At 39.8% G+C, this 23,631-nt stretch overlaps 1 protein-coding gene across 2 annotated transcripts; it reads right to left on the reverse strand.

The window, feature by feature from the left end:
* Positions 1–2,999: 2,999 nt before the first annotated feature.
* Positions 3,000–20,305, reverse strand: LOC131218799 (uncharacterized). Of its 2 annotated transcripts, none has more exons than XM_058213615.1 (4): positions 19,990–20,305; positions 12,702–12,934; positions 5,115–5,222; positions 3,000–3,330 (listed from the first exon to the last, which is right to left on the reverse strand). In XM_058213615.1, the coding sequence occupies exons 1-4, from the start codon at positions 20,180–20,182 to the stop codon at positions 3,208–3,210; spliced, it is 657 nt and encodes a 218-aa protein (XP_058069598.1). In that variant the 5' UTR covers positions 20,183–20,305; the 3' UTR covers positions 3,000–3,207. The 2 variants fall into 2 exon arrangements, with proteins under 2 accessions (XP_058069598.1, XP_058069597.1); XM_058213614.1 differs by having other exon boundaries at positions 19,984–20,302.
* Positions 20,306–23,631: the final 3,326 nt, after the last annotated feature.

Here is a 23,631-nt window from a genome sequence, read left to right on the forward strand (position 1 = left end):
TGGGACCCGTTAGTATGCAGTTGGGTAGAATACACATAAGATGATGGGCCGCACACATGGGAAAGTGTATGAGCATGTTCTCAATTAGGCAGGTGAACTATCACACTCAGGTGAATAACTTATACAATAAACAACTTCCACAAGGAGTTATTTGATACTCTTCTCTAGATATTAGGCATACATATAGGGGAGCGGATTAGGTGAGACCCCTCCCCACCTTGATGAATGTATCCTGTATCCACGCCGTCCATCTGTTTTTCCAGATCATTTTATGACATTATCCCAAAAAAGGAAGCAGATCCAATAATAAGGTGGACCATAACATGGGAAACAGTGGTGATTGACCATTAATGGGTCACAGAAGTTTTGGATCAAGCTGATATTTGTTTTTTCCTTTCATCCCTGACCTTATCAACAGATGAAAATAAACACTATAGAAATGGACGGCGTGAATACAGAATACACACATCAAGGTGGGCCCCGCAGTCTTGGGTGAGTCCAACCCTTCATATTCTGCACATATGGCATACATTAACTGAAATTAACAAGCTAAAATGTGAAAAATACAGTAGCTAAGTCACAGTCCCAAAATTAAGTTAGAATAATTCTGATCTCTTATTCATAGAAGCTTAGCTGAAATAAGATCATTGGATATTTTTCATTTGTGACCCTCCAATAAATGTCCACCAAACTGATGGTCAGATAATGACACAATCTCAAGTTATTAGTTCATGATGCATCTCAACTAGGACCTATAATTTGGAAAGTTTGACTTGAATTACTTATATTCCACATTTGCAATTTCCAAGTAATCGCTAAGTGTCTTTGTATCATAAACTGAGCCAGAGCATCAAAGTTTTCCTCATATCATGGTGTTTGTACACCCCTGTCATGCTTGGAATTTATACAAGTTGGGCTAATGGTTCAGAGTGATCAAAACTGTTGATATGATGAAACCTATTATGGGCTGTTCATACAATGGAAAAATCCTAACCTTCAATTCAATGGGTGGTCCAACAAATAATTGTTAAGAAATAGTTAAAAATTCTATAACTAGGATCTTCAAATCCGCAGAGTGCATGGTCATCTAGGTGAAGCCATTATATCAACGATCCGAATAACTGAATTAAGGGCCCTACTTGTACAAATGAATATCCGAATGTGGTTCTAGATATTAGTAAATGTACCGTTTGCAACTTTGCTGAGGCTCCTAATTCCATGCATGTGGGGCCAATGGTGCAATGGTCCAGATTGTTCATCAGTGAATCAGGAAAGTCCTTATTGTTTGGTGGCCAGTAATAAATGGTGAAGGAAAAAAAATACAGCAACATTCTCCATTCAATAAAAAGAAAACGAGTGACTGGGAAGGGATCTTCCAATCCAGGAGATTTTTGAAACATTTGCTCTCTTTCTTTTTTTCTTTATTTTATTTTATTTTTATTTCTATTAATCTATGAGGTATGAACTCTCCATTGTAGTGACCTGCAGATCAGTGGTCTGGATCACCTTACCATGGACCCCACTTGTTCATAATGGAACGCTAGAGGATATAAACACTTCTCCACAAGTTGAAACACTTTGATTCATGAACTCATATTCCAAACAGTATACATACACAAAAAACTACCAGATTGCATATCTGTCTAATGCCTGTGGTGCATAAAATTAGAGCTGGGCACCCAGTCGAGTCAGACCGAGTTAGGGCTGACCCGACTCAACCCGACTCGGTACCGAGTCCAGCATGCTTGACCCAATCTGAGTCCGGGTCTGGCCTGGACAAATCTAGACTGAGTCCGACTGGGTCATGGATACTGAGTCAGTCGAATCAGCACCGAGTTGGGTCAGGTGCAGCAGGTATCCACAGGCTGAAATCACTACTCAGAACCTAAGTGCACCTGCCAGAATTGCAGCCTCTACATCAGATACATGGCATCTCAGATCTGAAACATCAAATCTAGGTTATATATATATATATGACTTGGTTTCGGATCAAGTCAAGTCAGTATTGAGTTGGATTTTGGGTCAAGTTGAGTCGAGTTACTGGGGGACCCGAACTCTACTCGGTTGGAGTTCGGATCGACTCATCCACTCAGTTTGGGTCGAGTTGGACGAGTGGAGTCGTCCCATGCCCAACTCTACATAAAATACCTATAAGAAAACCTAGATTTGGTCATAACTCAGCCAACACTCACTCAAGACCCGGGTTGATTCAGCTTGACTCGAAAGCTCACAAAAGTTTAAAGAACCTCTATCAAACTCTGCAAAAATGGACACAACTCACCAAGATTACGAGATATATATATATATATATATAATTCAAAACCTTGACATACAAACATAAGCAGATGACACAGAATGCAGAAATGCATGCGCATAACCCTGGCTTCATTATGTTGTTGTAGAGCAATAGAAACCTTATTCCGATGGACTTTCTACTATAACCAGAGGAAGAATTTGGCTTTCTGCAGATACAACAATTTATCAATAGGACACTGCCATGCCATGGCACGATCGAGTATCAGATGACAGTGAGGTATGTGCCCCTAACAACAGGGCATGCCCTATATTTAAGTACACTAGACAAACGTCAAACAGCAACTTTCCAGAATACACTGCAGAAAACTATTAAATTACTGGGTCCTAATGCTGTCCGAAGTCAGAACTCGAATGGTGTCCCGACCCAGCAGTCTGTGAGGGCAAAAGCCCATGGTGCAATGATCCAAACTGTAGATACTCCAAAAATCTCCTGAGGTGGAAACAAACAAGAAAAGAAATATGTCTGGAAAATTATTGTTATTATTATTATTATTTTAAAAGGCCGAGGATTGTCTGGCTAGGATATTCCAACCTGAAAGATTTTTAGGGAATTTGTCATTCATGGTGGGGCCTATCAAGTCGACAGCCTCGATTAACAAAAAATGGGCCCCACATTTATGTTGTCCAGCAGGACCCTATGATTTCCGTATAAGTGAAAATAAACCATTTTGAAAAAGAATGGATAATACAAATTTTGAAACAAATTCCTGCCATAATCATGGAGAAGACACGTGAAAATCCGTTATAAACATACACTTGGGATGGAATAGAACTTGTCTACAGCTGCTAAATAATTACATGGGCAAAAGAATATTGCAGTAGAGAGTTGCTAACCAAAACCCATTGTCATCACCACTTTGAGATCTGATGTATGTGGACTGTTTCAGGTGTTCATTTTACATGTGGAGCTGTTTGTGATAGCCTTTCGTCCTCCAGTAGCGTATATGGATTGATGTATGGTGGTGGTCCTGTTGGAATCTTGCTTGCATCATGGACGAAACTCGGACCAAAATACTGCAAACCACTCAAAGTCAGTATATCAGATGATCGGGTCCCTACTCATGGCTCAGTGGTAGACTCTGTGAGTTTCAACACTGAGATCATGGGTTTGAGCGCCCATTCTGGTGTGTGTGAGTGTGAGCATGTGTGTGTAAAAAATGTATATCAGATGATTTGTACTTGAGGTGAAAATTGACAAGCACCGTTATCTGCAGGAGGTAAATCATCACCTGTGCATCCATGTTCAAGCTTGCACAAAAAGGACAAGACACTAAGAAAAGAGTGTCTGGTGGTGTCCAGTGATTGTTACTTTTTTTCCCTTTCAACATCCAACAGTCTGTATGCGTGGCACACATGAGATCCAGACCATGCTCCAAAAAGTACAGTAGTCCGTCGATCTTAACTGTCCCTTTTTAATCCTTGAAAGTCCTCCAATTGGCAGTTAGGATTGTCCAACCAGTCTTGTTTTTTTGTAAGTGGACCATACACAATAGGGACCATCAGATAATTGATTAGGATCTCATCCATGTGTGAACATTGGATAAACAGCCAAGATCTAATATGCTTGTGCCATGTGAAGGATGGACTGGGTCCTAACTCTTGCTCCAGTGGTAGACTCTCAGGAGTTTCAACACCTAGTCAAGGATTTGAGTACCCATAGGTGGTGAAATCCCACTACGGCGTGAGTGTGTGTGCATGTAAAAGTGTAAAAAAATAATAATAATAAATAAATAAAAATGTGAAGGATGGACCCAAATGAAGAATGTAAGCTTTTTCTTTTTTGGAAATAGTAGGGAATACATGAATAAAACTAACCGTCAGAGGGCATGGAAAAAAAATGATATTGAAGTCTTGGGGGGCAGTAAGAGAAACCTGGTTTTCAGAAGTTGGAATGAGGTTATGAGGTTTTGAGAGATGGTCCTAGGAAAGCCAAATAAGATAGCCACTTGGCTCCTGTGCAGGGTGGTGGAATTTTAACGTGGATGGTATTTCGTTGGGGACCCGCAAGAAGGAAATTACAAAAGAACCAATGAGTGACCAACAGACGATAGTTAGAAAAGATGGTTTGTATTTCAATTTTCAACACCTTTGTATGGGCAGCAAGGATATCTGCTTGATGAGGCTTTTTGACGATGTGACCCCTCCATGCTGGGGTGTACTAAATGAACAGTCTGGACGACGACACACAAGGGGCATGCAACAAAGGGGGAAACAAATGGCAAGCATTTCTAGCAAAATTTCCTGGTTATGATTTATCGTGATTATTTATTTATCTTTATATATAAAAAAATTTAAAAAAAAATTGAAATTGCACATGATGAAAAGCACAGCATACTCAGCACGCTTGTTCTGATTCTTCAACATCACCACTCTAGTTAGCATTAGCAATTAGAGAAGTAGCCAGGAATTTTACAGTTGTGGCCGTACACCAGCAATGATGATTAGATACCTGTCGGCCGGAGGCATCCTTGGTATGGTAGAGCAAATGCCCACACCTTCCAGTTATTTTTGTATATACACTTCATACAGAACCCAAGACTCAAAAGAGTGTGTACAGCACCAGTAGGAAATCCCTACCATTTTGCCACAATCTGATAAACATGTTCCTAGCAAGGCCAGGGATCCTATCCCGGGTGTCACCAACTGGCTGGGATGGATCTCCACTAATCCAAGTTAAACTAGTAAACACAGATGAGGAGATAAGGAATCACAAACGTTTGTAATGATGTGTTTGACTGATGAGAAAGCTTACAGCATGAAACAGAACATAATAAAAAGTAGGGGGAATGAAAGCTTACAAGGTATAGTGCTGAAAAAAATGCAATTGTTACAAGGATTAGAGGCCAGAACCCCAGAAAGAATGTTCCTCCAATCGTAAGCAGCAACTTTGCTCGTGGAATCAAACCCTGTGTTAAAAAAAAAAAAGAAAAGAAAAGAAAAAAAGAAAAGAAAAGAAGGTATCAATACAACAATAACGGAAAAAAAATGATGTGAATATTACCAGAATCATGTCTTTTGATCAGAAGTTAATGCTATCAGAATTGAGGTCTTCATTATGGCAGGCATACTATGGAGTATATAGACAATGTTGATTTCATAAAAAGACCAAAAAATAAAAGGGGGGGAGGGGTGTGAAACAGAACAAGCAACATCCCAGTTTATAATGCATAGCAGCTTTTCCTTCATTTTTTAAATGGGTACATAGCAGCAAGGATAGATGAATGGAAACATAGAATATTTGAACTTTTGATTGAACTTTTTAAACATTACTGTCTCAAATAAAAGGAGTACAGACTACAGTATGTTATGAATTTAAGCCTACCATAAAAGCTGAGTCATGTACAAGCTCCATAATCCCTAGATGTGGGCTTGTTCTGCAAATGTCTACATCAAATTATCAGAAAAGATTTCACTAAAATACTTTTTTTTTGTCAAATTAAGATTCTACTGTTTCTTTCAGGGGAACAGGTGATCACTATCTCAACAGATTGCCATTGCCTTAACTCATTTTTGCTGCAAATCTAATGCAACAACACCTGGGCCCAATACTCATCTCACCTTTGATTGCTAGTGGGCCCACGATAAACACACTCATTGGTCTGGATTCATGTGGAACCACATATGGATCATCACCTTTGACCTTGGAGGACCATGATCGTGATTGTCAGAAGACCAGCCCCAACTTAGCGAGCCCCACATCTAAATGCATAGTTTAGTCTCTTTTATGTTATTGTCTAGTTTGTTTAGCTTCAACAACAAGTCTCCCTTATTTTCATCATGCATCTTGCACCCACTTTTTGGGTATCAAATGATATTAGAATGATACAAAATCAGTCCCATCAAAAGCTTATTGCGTTACTTTGCAACGAGTCCAAGATCATGTAATTCAGATACCGTCTGTGTGGGTTGTGATTGATTTTCCAAAGGCCTATGCAGTTGTGAAGGGATCAAGGAATATTTTTGTCATTGTCAATATTTTGTTGAAATAGATGGTTAAGATAGAAAGGTGGGACCAGTGTTTTAAATAGCGGTAGCGTGTTGCGTAGCGTTCAACCCTCCGTAGCGTGTAGCGAAATAGCGTAGCGTGTAGCGTAAGCTACACAATACTTCTATTTTTTAATTTTTTAATATATATATATATATATATATATGATAAATATTAAATAGTAAGAAGTTGATGGATAGGGTCTTATTATTTTTAAGTTAATACATGTCTCGTGTACAATTTTTTAAGGGCCCGAATTAGGCGGGACTCGGATTGTGAAGTGTAGCACACAAGTGTCAAAGTTTTTTGGGCCCCACCATGATAAATGTGTTATATCCACACCGTCCATCCATTTTGCCAAATAATTTTAGGGCATGAGCCCAAAAATGAGGCAAATCCAAAGCTCAGGTGGACCGCACCATAAGAAACAACAATAATTAAACGTCCACCATTAAAAATTTATTGGGGGCTACAAAAGTTTTAGATCAAGCTGACATGTGTGTTTTCCCTTCATCCATGTCAACATGACCCAATTAACAGGTTAGATGGAAAATAAACATTACAACGGACCGTGTAACAAAATAGTGCAAGTGCACTGTTCAACGTGCACCGCAGAACACAATAATAATAATAATAATAAGTGCGTGGCTGTGAAACAGCCACGCAGTCTATTCCGAAAATGAAAAAGAAGAGAGGGGGAAACCGAAAGAAAAGAGGGAAAGAAGAGAGAGAGAGAGAGAGAGAGAGAGAGAGAGAGAGAGAGAGAGAGAGAGAGAGGAAGAATCCCAGCTGCGGTCGCAACTGCAGCAGTTCGAGAAGAAGAGGAAGAGGAAGAAGAAGAAGAAGGAGAAGAAGGAAGATGAGAAGAAGAAAAAGGAAAAAAAAGAAAAAGGAAGGAGCGTACCTATTTTTGTCTCAAGATGAGATTGAATCAGTGAAAACTGCAAATGTTGGTTTGCCTCTGGAAGCAGTTTTTCAAACTCAAGATTGAAAAGTGGGGAGAGGAGCAATGTCAACAGCGTCGGTTTGCGCCTGACAGCAGATTTTCGACGTCAACATTGAAGGGTGGGGAGAGGAGCAGCGTCGGCAGCGTCGGATTGGCCCTGTGAGAGAATTTTTGGTCTCCAAATGGAAGGGTGGGGACAACAGTTGCGTCGGCTGCGTCGGCTGCTTCGGTTTGGGGGTGGAAGCCTTTCGAATTAGGTTTTTTCTTTTTTTAACTTAAGTTTGGCTTGTGGTCTGAGTTCACCACTGTTTCCTGCACTGAAAAAAAAAAAAAAAAAAAAAACCAAACAGGTAGTGCACACTACCTGCGCTACACGCTACGTATCCGTAGCGTACGCTACGACCACTGTAGCGCACACTACAGGGGAAAAACGTTATTTGTAACGCTACGTAGCGAAATCGCTACGCTACGCTACGGGCGCTACTGAAAACACTGGGTGGGACGAGGAATGAAGAGTCTAGATTGATTAGGTTTAGGGTTTTGTACAAATAATTTCTATGCATTATAATTGAGTAGTTGGTGAATGAAATGAATTAGAGTTTTGTCTCTTTGAGAGAGAAGGAAGAAAAGCATAGATTTCTTTTCTCTTGTTCTTTGATCTTGAGATTGTCTTTGATAATTGCCTTCTTTTTTTTTTTTTTTTACACGCATACACCCACACACACTCATGCCGTAGTGGGATTTCCCCACTTACGGATACTTGAACCCTCGACCGGGTGTCTTTGATAATTGCTTAAGACACTCATAGATTGTCCATCTTTGGAGTATTTCATGTCCCCATGCTCAAGTCTATTATCAAATTTGGAATCCTCAACTGCAACCTATCGTGCTGTGGATTCGGCATGTGTCCTTTTGCTGCATTAAAACCTAACTATTTGAAACGCCTCATCTCTACCAATCTATTTCCCAACCTTTCGCAAGGAGAACAAGAGCAACGAATTTTAGATTTAGGTCTTCACCACATGAGTACATCATCATCATCTAAGATCTATCCTAACTAATTGGGTTCGGCTACATGAATCCTTGTCCGCTATTCGACTCTATCCAGGGTCATAACTTCAGCTAGACCATAGGTCATCACGCCTTAGCATGAGTTTGGAATGTCATATTGTTTGGATTCATGTTGGAAATTATGGCATAAATTTGATGCCAGCTGCCAACCTGACGCAACCCTCCTTATCTGGGCTGGGGACCGGCAATGAGAGCATAAAACTCCCATAAGCACAATGTAATAGACTATAACATAGGTTGATTACAATCAAGTCCTATCTAATAGTTTATTACATAGGTTGATTTGAATCAACAACTTATTAAAATCAATGAGTTGGCCTCAACACAAGAGGACCACTTTACGGGATGTTAGGGAAAGGACGGTGCTAGGGAAAGGAAAGGTATAGAAAGAAGAAGAGAAAACTAATATTGTACATATTTTTAGATTTGAGAGTGTTCAATATGTAATAATTCATAGGGTTTATTTTTCTTCTTTCCCCAACTCAACAATGAGACGAAATTCCCATTGAAGCATGAAAGGAAGAAATATAAAGCAAATGAAACACCCCACCCATAAAGGAATATGCCTCCCGTAAATGATTCTAGTTTCCCCAAGGACACCTGCTAACATCAAGGTGGGCTATGATTGAAAGAAGAAGAAGAAAGTGGACCTACAAAACAGAGAACATGGAGTCACTCAAGAGGGACACCTGCTACATAGCAAGTGGGCTTCCCCAATGGAGAACATGTGATGCAGGACAATTAACCACTTGCTTTAAAAGCTCGAACTGTTAGAGCATGGCGAATTAATCCCTTTATCACATAGCCCAGGCCCTACATCTCATGGGTTAGGACCTTGGCTGAACCCCCCTTGTGGGCCCCAAATCACATGGGTACCGCCTCACACGGGCTGCCCACCCCGAGTGTGTCCTCGCATCTCATATGCTAGCCTACTCAAGCCCAGTGTGAAATGCGCATTAATCACCCCCGGTGAGGAGTCTCGAACACGAGACCTCCCCCATGGGCCCCACCCACCCTGAGTGTGCCCCTGCATCTCAGAGGCGACCCCACTCGAGCCCGGTGTGAAAATGCCCTTGCATTAACATGGAGCCCAACCAAAGGTTCCAAATATTGGTTCCGAGGAGAGTATCGTCCTAGCCAAAACCCAGGGGTTCATCAACCCAACCCAAACTGAGGAGTGTACCAGTCCAACCCAAACTGAAATAACCAGTTGGTAACAGCCGGAATTTGTTTTTGCCTCAAAAAAGTAAAAACGGTAATATGGAAAACACGAGTGAATCTTCTTTGTTTCTCAGTTTTCGACATGTACACAATGGTGTATCATGCCATTCGTTGGTAAGAATGTTGTTTGTCAGCCTAACCTATTGAAGTTGAGCCAAGATTCTTTGATTTTTAAATTTGACGTTGAAGTGTTTGGGAAATAGAAATTCTTTGATTGATCATCACGAAAATTCTTATTGTGATGAATTTGTTACATATTTTGAGTTTCAATCGAACATCATGGGAATAACCACAATTATCTAGAATTAATATATTTGTGATTAGATTTACAATCATAAAGGTAATGAATGCAATAATGAACGACATACTACTATAAAGTAAAAAATAAAGAAGGCCTCTATATATGTGTATTGGCATGTAACTGGCATGGGGTGCATGTATTATTACTGATAGACTCATATCGACTTACGGCCATTGCACCCTCCCCCCTCCGCGCACAAAAAAAAAAACCACATGCAAGAGCACCCTCCAAAATATTCCTCCAAATATGAAAGACATGTTGTTAAGGCCCTTCATATGGATAGGAGACATAAGCCACTCCCCACAACTATCTGAAGGGAGAATAAACTAACAAGTTATAGATAACCATAACTAGCACAAAAAACAATATTGACACTTAGGAACGTTTTGAGTTCGTATTGTAAACAAGTGAATCAAAACATGACAACAATAAGCAAATGATGACTTCTCCCACTACCAACTTGCTCCAGCCACTATTCCCTTGCAAGTTTTGTTTCATCTGCTCATCCTTAACATCCACTGGAAAATCAGTCCCTTGCATCTCAGCTCTTTCAAACTACCTTTTTGTGTTGGTTGTCTTATTTTTTCCCTCAACCAATCAACTCACTTCTTGTAACCATGCCTTTGCAACCTTCCAAGTAGATGAGGAGAAGAAATTCAGAGTGACAAACAATGCCAGAAGGCTGTCTTCAAATTCATTGAGATAACCCACATGGGATCTAGTTAAACCTGATTCTCAAATTATAATGATCCAACATCAGTTTAAGTTCTTCTGCAGCCAAGAATATTTTGGATCAATTTATCAAGCTTCATCCAGGGGAAAGAAGCTCAAGTCTATAAAAATAAATAAGAAATCTCCCATCAGTGTCAATACATTTGAATTAAGCAGCCCACTTCAGGTTATGGTACATGTGCGACCAGCTCAATTATTATCATTCCCTGCCCACTCATGATATCTTTTTCTTTTTGAAAGGCAACAAAAAATTTATTGAAAGAGGAGCAAACAATAGAGATCAATGCTGAAGCAAGCCACAAATAGCATCACAAAAGGAATGGACATTTACAAAAGAAAAATCAGCAAAAGGCCTAAGCGCCAAAGCCCAAAGACCACTTCCGACTTGGCCTTCCAAAACACCCTCATTGTGCGAGGGGATTGATTGTGGAAGCAACGATTATGGCACTCGATCCATATCGACCAAAAACCTGCAAGGAGCCAAAGACGCTAGAAAATTCTCCCTTTCTACCTAATACCACCCCCATGCCATGCTAAATTCTCCCTTTATAAAGCTTAACTTCAATGGGGACAACCTTTGAAATCTGCGATAGGCTGGTGTGTTTGCATTTTCTGTGATGAGCTGGGGTGACAGTGGTATTGGCTTGCATGTGCCCACTTGGGTGGGATTTAATGGTGGTACAAAGGAAGATCTTCATTGTTCCCAAACCTCTTTGATTGGAGATCATTAAGCATTATTCGCAGTTCCAATTACCTTGAGATTAATTAATTTTTTCAACAACATGTTAGGTATCTTAAAAAAAAAAAATCGTTATTGTTATATGCATCACATGTGAGGAAGCCAACTCTCAAAGCATATGATTTAGGTAAACCAGAATTTGAGCTTTTAGCCAACCCCAAGTAATTGGGATAAGGCTTAGATGATGATAATGAGAAGTTGACATTTTGAATTCATGAAACCAGTGGCAAAAGAAGTTTCACTGATTTTGCTTGATGAGATTTACAAAGTCGGAAATGGGTCTGGATGATCTTATAAACTCCTATCAAGAACCAGAAGAAGAAAAAATGAAGATGAAAGAAAGAAAGAAAGATAGCTAGATAGAAAAAGAAAACAAACAGAAAAGAACAAGATTCAGCAGAGTCAATATCCTTTCGGCACTTGAAGCTGAATCCCAAATAAGAAGCTTGGACAAAACCAATTTACATGAGTAGCAAAATTAACTTTGAAATATGTCAACAGACAAAAGGATCCAAGTACATTGTAGTGCCTCCACACACTGATTTAGGAGTGAATAAATGCAATGTTCTATGTACTAAGGAGTGGAGAATTGTCACATGTATCTGAGAGACATTAATTAATTTATAAACAGTTCCATTTGACTGTAAAATTATGCATTGCATGCATACACATATATACATGCATGGTATTACCTATAGAATGCCAAATGACAGTTTGAAACATTCATACATGCCATGATAAGGAAATAATTAATAGCTAAATTGCAGCTTATCAAGATGCAAAACATAGTCACAATATGGAATGTCGATAAACATGAAATTCAAAACTTGAAAGACTTTCAGAACCTCGACTTGAGGGAAGGGTACGATAGTGAACATAAATTTTTATTTTTATTTTTATTTTTTAAAAAGAAAGGATGGAAACTAGAAGAACATTCAGAAACAAATTGGTGAACAAATGCCAACAGCCCGTAGTATGAAGGTTTGACATAAGCATGGCTGAGAACAGAAGTATGATGTAAATTGCTTTCATGTGAACACCAAGTTACACCAATTAATATATAGATTCAATAATTGACAAAGATGGAGGCAGAAGTTTTTTCCCTCTTCCAATTGTCGTCTTTATTCATTAATAGATTTGTCACTATCATGATAGCATTGTCTGAGCTTTTTCGGGTCGGCTTTCTCATGATTGTTTGGCAATAATTGAATGCTGGCTACCTACCCGACATCAACCATTCTTTACCCCTGCTGCGGGTGGCTGGTGAGAATCTATACCATGCTGAGTTACTCATGTGTGTGTGTTACATACATATGTACATATAGATATATAGACAGGTAGATAGATAAATAGGGAGCGAGGGAGGGAGGGGACGAGAAGACAAATCAACCTCAAGGCCTTCACTGTTCAATGCCATGGAACGCTCCCTTTGGTTAGTTAGGCTCTTCTCATAGTCCGTTGAAACTACGTTTCTCTTTGAGAGGCCCGCACTATCTTCCTTCAACTCAATCTCCTTTTCACCGAGTCCATACCTGCTCCTATTGCTATCTTCAAGCAGAGATGTAGGAGTAATACCCCTTTTCCTCAGTTCCTTCATGAACAATGACTCAGGAGGTTCTTCGCCTACAAAAGCACATTCATAAGAAACAATAGAAATGAAAAGGATGCATCAAATTGATGCTGATCAACCAGAACAGATTAACTGTAAATCAGTGCCATTAATTCTTTTTTTCTTTTTAATCTGACAAGAAGAAGGAGAAAAAATAAAAAGAAGAGTACTCCTTGAAAAAAAAATGAGGCTGCTCTGAGTTCTGATGTAGCCATTATACGAAGGTTAGAAATTGGGCACAGATTCAGATTTTTGCTCAATAGTAGCTCTCAAACATCCGCTCAACCTAAGCCACATTTGAACCAAGCTATTTAACAAAATAGCTTTGTTTGAACACTCATTCTGAAGGCCTAACTTTAACAATGGGATTAGACACTATTCACTTTGCTATTAGTATAGCACAGGAGTTGGGTTTTAATTCTTTCAAACAGTTTTCTATTTTCTTTAGTTAGAGTCAGTTTCCAATTATGTTTGTATCCTACTGGTTTAAGTTAAAGGATTCAGGAGCCTTTATTGGTTGGAAAGATTCCTACTAGACCAGGTTTCTTATTTGGACTGGAAATACAATGAAGAGTCTACAAGTAGCTCTTTTGGATCCATCATAATTAGTCTGTTGATTATTAGAACAAGAATCAGTCTTTTGGTGTTCCTATGTGAAATAAAACCAGTTACGAGCCGTAAATCGGCCAGGCCAGGGGCTGCCCAAGCCCAGTCTACATGTTTTTGGGCCTAAACACAAAGATCTAAGCCATCCTATGCTACTAATGATAAGCATGTGCTCAGTCTGGGAAACATTTCTGCTTGATGAATGATGTGGGACCATGGTTTGGTTATCCAAAATGTTGATCTGATGGGGCACCATATGAATACAGATTCCGTGAAAATCTCTTTGCTTCAAAGATCATAACATTTTGATCTATGCTACAGAATAGACTTAGGAACAAAATATAACAACACCCACATTAACAGAAAATAGTTCAACTATCGAATAGAAACCTTCGATCTCCAAATATTTTGAAGCATCCTTCTTCTGCAGTGGGTTCCATCAGATCAATGACTCGGACAATTGAACTTTCTTACTTGATGGAACCTATGTTTGTGTTGGTGCTGAGAGAAGCCATCAATCCTCAATTACAAAGATCATGCTTTTAGCTCTTGGGATCAGGGATTTTGAGATGGGAATTGTGGGGATTTGAGGATTTGAAGTTCAATGATAGAATTCAATGATACAGACTATATTAAAAATAAAATAAAATTAAAAAAATAAATAAATAATTCCCTTTCCTTGCTTGCTATACTTACTAGGGTATGTGTAAAATGAACTATTATCAAGTAATGGGACAAAGCCGGGCATACAGGCTCCCAAAAAAAAGCCCCACCCGATTGGTAACCAAGCTTGATTTCTAGCCCTAGGCCCTGTCCTCAGGCCTAATAGAGAAACCCAATCCTGGCTGAAATTCAGCCAGCCCAACAGGCCAACAAGCCATTGACAGCTCAACTAGCATTTGAGAATTTGCTCACATGTGAGTATGTCTCCAGAGTTGAGAGGTTTTAGAATTAGCTTAATTAAGATAGAGAATGTGCAGTGCAATTTTATCATCATCATCTAAGACTTATCCCACTAATTCAGGTCAGCTTGTAATGCTACTTTACTAGAAATAATTATAGAGGTGGCCAGGTGGGGATTTAGTAAAAGTCACCAAATTTCTTCTTTTTTTTTGGGACATTAGTAAAAATCATCAATTATGAGATTCCCCAAAGCAATGTGCTCTGTTACCCTGGTTTGATAATTTAAAAAGATGCAGTGGTTGGCAAGGACACTTGCAAAAGAATTTGAGCTGGGTGATGAAATGGAGATATGCATTTGGAGTGTTTGTGATGGCTGCGAATGCCAATAAAATTCGAGATAAATGTTTTTAAGGTTGTTATTTGACTGGCTATCCCAGATGGGGCAGAGCTATTGGTGATTAGGAAGCAATATTAGGACAGAATGGGTGTTGCACATATGAGAATGTTGACGTGAATGTGTGAAACGACTGGGAAGGATGGGAGATAGCCTGGGAGTGGCCCAATACGAGACAAAATGATGGGGAGCAGATTCAGAGTGTTTTGGTGTGGTATGAATATCAAGGACAGCCCTAGTAAGAAGCAAAACATATAATTAATGTTGATGGGCCTAAAGAAGGATGGAATGATGAGAGGAAGACCTAAAAGGCTTGGATCGAGGTGGTGAGAAGGAACATGAAGTCTTGCTCACATACTGGGGGAGGATAGCGCTGTAGGTAAGGATGATTGGCAAAATAAAAGCTGTAAAGCCAACCCCAAATATATGGTGCAAAGATATAATGGTGATGATGATGATGAATAGTTAAAAGAAGAGTACCTAGTCAAAATGTAGAAAGAAATGGAAAAATAACCGAGTATCTAAACTTATCCAGAAAAGTTATCAAGAAGATCCTCTTTGAAAAGTAAAAATTTTACTCTTGTTTCTTGAGAGAGAGAGAGAGAGAGAGAGAGAGTTGCCATTAAGCATCTATCAGGTGAGGACTGCCTGGTATAGGTTCACTAAGTCAACACGTACATCACATTTGGGAATCCAACCAACTCAAATGAGCATCATTGTTCATACAAGATCCGCTGACAATGACATGTCATGCATTCCACCATAGGTTCCTAAGACTTTTTCCGGGTGATTCTCACTAAAAGAAATCATGAATTGGGGAGCAAAGCCAGCTGCATGTTTACAGATCACCTTGCTAACCTCGATTAACAACTTGTTATTTTGCACCCGTGCCATAGTGCGCTTGCAGACAAGAAAATACCCTTAGTTTCCAACTCTCCATCTCTAGCATAGAGGTAGACCATTCCCAACTAACCGCACATACACACTAACAAATAACTTTGCTTCCAAGCTTATTTGCCACAAATCACGTGAACTATTCATCCCTAGACTGCCTACTTAACACATCTATAATTGAATAGACAAAATTCATGATCATGGGATCCGATTTCTGCAGAGCAGGCCTCAGGCACCAACTCGAGACAAGTTTCAATGAAGATAGTTTCACCAAATTCAGTTGTTTGAGACTTTGAGCAGTATTTCTAACATTCAATAACATGGAGGTGACCAGAGTAGTTTCAACATTACTAATAATTTCTTATTATGGTCCATTTAATGTTAGAATTGGAGTTCGAAGAGTCCCTATACACTTGGGAATTATGTAATTCAGTTTTTCTATTGAAACGAAATCATTTATTTGTTTGTTTCTATGCAACATTCAAAAACTATAGGGATGTATTGTATCAGGACTTTATCACAATAAATTCATCTGGCAATATGGGTAAAACGCCAGCGATTGAACACCAACATGGATAATTGGATATGAGTCGAAAAGTATTGTTCCATCAGTGTCTATCGCTAGTGTTTTCTCCGAGATAAATTTAACGGAATTTAATATCATACCCGGGTTGATAATGTCAGGTGGTACCATCTCCTATCAGGAACATAAGACCATAAATTCATGGGAAGTTATTTGATACCCTGACTGCAATGTTGATCATGTCAGATGGTAGCATCTCCTATCAGGAATGTAAGATCATAAATTCATGGTGAGTTATTTGATACCCTGACTGCATATGAAATTGTACACTTGGCATACATCAACTCCAATTAAGTGGACTACATTGTGGAGCCTATTGTAGCTAATTTGCAGTCCAAAAATAGATTGGTTGAAAAATCTTAACCTCTGATTTGTGGACACTTGTCTGTTGAAATCAAAGCATTAGACATTTTCCATTGTTAATTGTCCAATTAATGTCCCTCAATCTGATATCCAAATAACCAAATTAGCATAAATTTGGTTCATTACACATGTAAACCGGGACACATTTTGGATGGTTTACTTCAAATTAATTGCATTCCACGCATGCAATTTGTTAGCAATTTCTAAGTGCCTGCATATCATCCATTACAAACTGCCAAAGTCTCAAAGTTTTTCTCCAAGGGGTAGTTTGGATGCCTGTAAAATCTGAAAGTGGTAAATCAATTGTGGGTAAATGGATTACAGGGCTTGTCTGGATGCTGAAATTTCCTATAAATGCTTTGAAGGCTGTAATTGATTTACAACTTTTACCTAGATTTGAAAACCTGCCTCAAAAGCATGTTTTCATTCACCCACATTCCATTCTCAGTCTAATGGCTCTATTTTTCAAAATTGTCTATGAAGGGAGAATTGTAACTCTCTTCTTGATGAGAACGGGGACAACCAAATGTTGATGGATCAGACTAATGTACTTGATAAGGAGTTTTAGGATGGATTAGAGTGTGGAAAAGGTCCAAAATACCTTCCATGATGGGCAAAATCCATAGACCCATCAATGGAACACACATTGTGGCACCTGTGTTACAATTTTGGGTCCATATTCATAAAAGGTTCTTTTGATGACATTTATCTGAAGTTATGAATTTTTGCTTATTTTTGGATGAATTGTGGCTTATTTTTGCTTTGCTTATATCTCACTTAAGTAGATAGGGGCATTTTAGTCATTTTTCTTTAAATAAAAATATAGGCCTAAGATCAAGGTGTTCAATAATGGTAACAATGGCAGTAACGGCCACCGCCGTTACTGTCACGATACAGGCCGTAATGGCTATTACAATATTTTTTAATTTTTTGAAAAAACATATTTCTGGACCGTTACGAACCATTACGGGGCCGTTACGGGCTGTTTTCTCTGTAACGGCCATTACTGTTATGTAAACGTAACTGTTTTTTAATAACATGCCTAAGAGTATAACATTTAGCCCATATTAGAGTTAGGGCTTCTCTTTTGTTTTTCTTCATATAAAAACTCAATAAATAGAAAATGTCCAGTAGTTTTCGGACAGTTCTTTTCTTTGCAAGCCTTTGGCATTACCCCTTCTCTAAGGTTTGTGCAAGTTCATGGTTTACAAGTGGAGAGTATGATCTAGGCTATTAAAACTGGTGAGCAAGATATTTCGTCACAGTAACGGTGCCTGTAATGGCCACCACTGATATCTTTACAATACGGGTGTAACGGTTGTCACGGGGACCATAACGAGTTGTTATGGCCTTTTTTATTGAAAAAAAAAAAAAAATCCTAAAAACCAGTATCAGCCCCGCAATGGTCCATTACAAGGCCATTACAGCCTTTACGGGGGGCGTAATGGACCATTACAGGGGTTGTAACGGCCTTTACAGGTCATTTTTCCTTAACAACTATTAAGGTCTTTAAGACCCCATAACGTGTAACAGTTACCACTATTACCTTTACGTAACAGCCTTTATTGTCCTGTAATGGCCTTTATGGCACACCATGCTGGTGAGAGCTTTGATTATTCCCTGGTTATTGCATTGTTTTTCCTTTCTTTTCAAATGGAAGAATTTGTATTCTTGGATTGGGTGTGTTTGGGTATAATTTGGTTCTAAAGTTTGATATAATTGCGTGCAGTCAACAATTATCATTCATTAGTTACTCTACTTCTCCACCATCTCTCTCTCTCTCTCTCTCTCTCTCTCTCTCTCTCTCTCTCTCTCTCATTTGCTTGCTCCAACCAATGCGGCTCTCATCCGCCAAAATCCACCATCTTCTCCACTGGCGAAGCTCCTCCCACTTGTAGGTATGCTCCATTCTGTCTTCTATGTTTTGTTGTTTTTAATTTTTTACTTTTTCTTGTGCATGGAATATTGAGGGGAGGGCGGGGGAAGATGGGTTTGGGGCCCCCCGAAATCCTATACACACGTGTTTCGCGCAGTGTGCAAAACACCCGAGATTGTGAGGCCAACCATGTTATATATGTAAAATATACTCCGTCTATTAGGCCTAACCCTGGATGTTAGGTCCTAAGACCAAAAATCAGCTAGATCTACAATTCTAATGGGCCACACCACATGGAAAAATGGGGGTGGGATATAAGCAATTGGTTTCTACATGGGCCCACCATGGTTCTGTGTTATATCCACTGCTTCCATCCATTTTTGGTCTCATGTCCTAACACGAGTTGGCCAAATTGATGGAAGCAGTGATGTCAAAAGGACATCGTGGTGGGGCCCACAGAGCCATTGGTTACATGGGCTCCTTGTAATAGGGGGCAGTATGATGCTTGATGCTATGCTACTTTGATTGCTTTTCTTGTATGTTATCTGATCTAGAAGAATTTGATGGATAGACGTCCTCAACCATCTGCATGCTGCGGGCCATCTACTCTTGTGGTCCAATAACTGTGCTATATTCATGGCCATTTTGAATACAACTCATAAAAGGGCATTTGAATTAGTGGGCCCACTTTTGTGGCCCACCTAATGCTTGGTTTAGCATAAGGATTGGCCCTGGGCTTTATTGAGATGAGTTCAACTCAATTATCCATCTTAAATCAAACCCTAATTTGTCATTTGAAGAATTTATAAGGATTTATCTCGAATCTCTGTTGAGCACAAATACCCAATCACAGCCTTTAAACAATTAACAAGTTATCCAAACACTAGTTACTTTTAAAGACATTATAGCTTAAAGTCAAACAGGACAAGTTGTAAACAATTTACACCTCTAATTCAATTACCACGTACAAATTTTACAAGCTTCCAAACAACCCCTAATATTTGTACACCATTAAATAACATTTTGAACCTTGTTAATGATGGATCCCATAAAAGAATATACGTTGCCTACCATACAACACATGAAATGCGTTTTAATTAGCAGAGGCCGGGTTAACCGAACCAATTTTCTTCTATGGGCCTGCAATTCAGGCCCATTCCAGGCCCATAAAACAAGCCCAGACGGCAAGGGCTGTAGACGGTATTGAACCCATTCCTGAGTCCCACATCAATTGATAACGGGTCCAGTGATAAACGGGCCGGCAGGGTCTCAACGCGGGCCCGGCCCTTGTTAGGCCCGGCCCAGGCATATGGGCCTGAAATCGATGCCTAGATCGAGCCCGTTGGCAGCCCTAGGTTTAAACTCATCGATCAAAATTCTCAATCATCTCTACGAGACAAATAGAAAACAGAAAGAAAAAGATTTTAACTAAAAAAAATCTAACCATTACTGGGTTCCTTTTCGTCATCTTGAACCCGACAGCAGATTGGGGAATTCCTGCCGTCCAAGGGCTTGGAATACCGGCGCAGCTTCTGCAGCTGGAAAATCCTCTTCTTCGAGAAACTGAAACGGGAGGAGCAGGAAAGGCTAGATTTTCGGGAGAATCCGAGGAAAGGAGATCTTGCAATCTGAAAAGACGCCATCTCGCGCTTAATCGGAGTAGAATCTCATTCCAGAAGTCAAGAATCGGGTAAGAAGGAGGAGGAATGATAGAAGGAGGGAGATTTTGCTTTTGATCAGAATCAAAATTTTATTTTTATTTTAGGGATTTTATTTTTTTTTATTTGTTGGTTAGTGGTTTTGTTTCATACGCGGGTTGGTTCGTAGCCACAAGTTGCTGTGAGTAGACGAGAATTTTAGAATGATTACTCTTCCAATCGCGTGCTTCTGCGGCTATCGTTGCACGTGTAAGGACTAGACACGTGCGGTGTGTGGTGGCCCATGTATGGCCTAGCCCGCTGCAGCTGTTGCCCAGTTAACACCTTGGTGGGTGTTATTCTTACCGTGTGTGGCCCACCTTTTATGAAAATTTTGTATATCCACGCCGTCCACACGTTTTTCTATATCATTTTAGGATGTGATTCTAAAACTTAAGCAGATCCAAATCTCAGGTGGACTTTCCAGTGGTGAATGCCCATTAAAAGCTTTTTATTTCGCCACAAAAGTTTTAGATCAAGCTCATCTTTATCTTTTCCCTTCATCCAGATCTGGTTGATCTTATCAACGGGTTGGATGGAAAATAAACATTAAGGTGGGAATTACTGTGGGCCCTAGAAGTTTTTAATGGTGGGAGTTCAGTCACCACTGTTTCCTTTGGGGTCGTCCACCTGATATTTGGATCTGCTCAATTTTTGGGAAATCGTCCTAAACTTTGCTGGAAAAATAGATGTAGGTTGTGGATATAAAAAAAAAAAAAAAAACATTATTAATGTGGACCCCAATGTAAGGGTAACACCTACTAAGGTGTTACTGGTAACAGCTAATCCGCTCCCCGATTCGAGCCACGCCAGGTTATGTGGAAGCGGATTACATACCGAGTAACTGAGTAAACTCTGTGGGGTCCACTGTGATTTATGTATTTTATCCAATCCGTCCATCCATTTTATCAAATAATTTTAGGGCTTTAGCCCAAAAATGAAGCATATACAATGCTAAAATGGACCACACCACAGAAAACTGTGAATTGAATGTCTACCGTTGAAAAATTCTTAGGGGCACAGAATTTTTGAATCAAGCTTAGATCTGTTTTTTTTTCCTTCATCCATGTTTTTGTGATCTTATGAACAGGTTGGATGACAAATAAACATTACTGTGGGGCCTATTGAGGTTTCAACGGTGGAAATCATTATTTCCACTGTTTCCTGTGGTATGGCCCACTTTAGATTTGGATAAGCTTCAATTTTGGGTTCAACCCCTAAAATGAACTTAAAAAACGGATGGACGGTGTGGATAAACTACATACATTCACAGTGGGCCCAACAGAGTTTACTCAATACGATAAGAGTAGGCTTATGTGGCCAACTTATTTATATCCTGTACGAGGGTTAGACCATGTGAAGTTCACACCAAGCTCGACCCATTTACTTAAAATGGACCTCCTATTCGACCCTAGCTTGACCCAATTTTCCATTGGGTTTAGCCATAGAAGTTGGTCATTGGACCCATGGGCCGGCATGACCCATGTCCACCTCTAGGCACGACCGGTGAGTAAGGGTGGCTTGAAATGGGCCACCTGGCCCAACACCAGGCTTGGATGTATTAGGTTGAGGCGTTCACGTGCACGATTAGGCAATCCATGCGTGTAGGATGTAGGCTGTTGTTGTCATTCCTGTGTCTTTTTCTTTCTGCATGAGTAGTCTACTTGAATAGATTGATTAGGAATATTCAATCGAGAAATAGGGATTTTATCACTTACGGGCTGGGTTAGTTTAGACCGGATTAGGCCAAGGCCCAATCAAAATTTCAGGATTGGGTCTTGGGTCTTAAGTGTCAGACCAGTACAGGCCTACCCCGGCCCATCGTCACCCCATATCAGTAAGGGTGCAATGGGCAGGTAGCCTGTCTCACCTGGCTTGGACCTACTAGATAGGCATGTGGGCCCAGTTACAGGTTAGAGTTAGGCTCAAGCCATTTTAGCCAGGAATCGGATTGGCTACTCCCCCTGCCACCAGCCATTGGGTGGTGGTCGGTGCTTTGTGGGCCCACCATGATGTATGTGTTTCATCCATGCCGTTCATTTATTTTTATATTACAGCTAAAAGTAGTTATTGAACTATAGCCAGCAATCTAATTATAGACAGATATATCCATCCAAACAATCCCTGTCATCTGATTATATGTAACTAAATTCCTACTAAAAAACTTTGGAGGCATCCGAATGACCCCTAAAAGATTTGTTGCATGGACCATGCACAGTGGGACCCACTTTGGATCATAGAACCATTGACAAATTTGAGAATTATTGTATACAGCATAGGATTTACCCAAGTGCTAATTTTTTTTTGGTATATGGACTATCAATCACCATTGGATCACTAAACCATGGGCCCAAGCAAAATGTGACTATTATTAATACCTTCTAAAACAGTGTTCGTGTTTGCATGACTTACTACAATGAGAAATGATCGAACCTCTTAATAGAGCTGTCAGTGGTTTTGTAGGGGCCCATCCAAAACCAGACCGTTGTAAATTTATAAATTTAGACCTAAGCCCGTTCGCACCAAAACAAACAGGCCAAGCACAGCCTGTGATGATTGTGCATTATCTAAGCCCTATCCTAGCCACTCAATTTTTGTCCAAGATTTGGACCACTCATTAGGTGTACCCATCATGCATGATAGCTCGCAGCATATCTTCCAACACCTAATTTATCCGTTCTGTCTATCCGTCAGTCTGTGGGTGAAACACGATACTGAAGTTCAGTTTCACACTCATTGCTTTCTAGATACGAGTCCAGAAGATAGATGTGAATCGTGTGTCTCAGTCTGACACGATCTCCAGAGGAACTCCATGCAGACGTACAATCTCCTTGATGTACAACCTGGCCAACTCGTCTGTTGAGTTCGAAACTCTTATAGGGAGAAAATGAGCCGATTTCGTCAATCAATCCACGATAAACCATATGGAGTCATGTTCCTTCCTCGTCTTCGGCAGCCCTAATATGAAATCCATAGAGATGAAATTCCATTTCCATTCAGCTATGGGCATGGGCTGAAGCAGTCCAAGAGGCCGGCGATGTTCGGCCTTGACCTGCTGGCACGTGAGACAACGTGATACATACTCTGCTATGTAGGCCTTCATGTTGTCCCATAACACAAATGTCTTTAGAATTGTATGGTTCTAACATCTGTTGATCATGCATGCACACGTGTGAAATGTTAGATGCAATCAAATAAATAAAGAAATGGATGTGAGAAAAACATAGTAGAATTTAACTTGAAACGAGATTTCTAGATTTAGAGCATGATTTCAAGCTTTAGATTTTTAACTACAGCTCTTTTTATTTCCACACCCCACGCATGCCGTGCTTGAACCCAGGACCTGGTGTTGAAACTCTTGTGAGTCTACTACTAAGCCACGGCTATTTTTTAAA

This window comes from Magnolia sinica, chromosome 11 (assembly GCF_029962835.1).
Source record: "Magnolia sinica isolate HGM2019 chromosome 11, MsV1, whole genome shotgun sequence".
In the NCBI taxonomy this organism is placed as follows: Eukaryota; Viridiplantae; Streptophyta; class Magnoliopsida; order Magnoliales; family Magnoliaceae; genus Magnolia; species Magnolia sinica.

What these genes read in the sequence shown, in the direction of transcription:
- LOC131218799 (XM_058213614.1), bottom strand. Translation starts at nt 20,182, where the DNA reads ATGGCGTCTTTTCAGATTGCAAGATCTCCTTTCCTCGGATTCTCCCGA. An exon ending in TGAACAGTGAAGGCCTTGAG is followed by an intron (nt 5,223 to 12,701) that starts GTTGATTTGTCT and finishes TTTTTAACACAG; the next exon opens with GGTTTGATTCCACGAGCAAA. An exon ending in TTTTTTCAGCACTATACCTT is followed by an intron (nt 3,331 to 5,114) that starts GTAAGCTTTCAT and finishes AGTGGTTTGCAG; the next exon opens with TATTTTGGTCCGAGTTTCGT.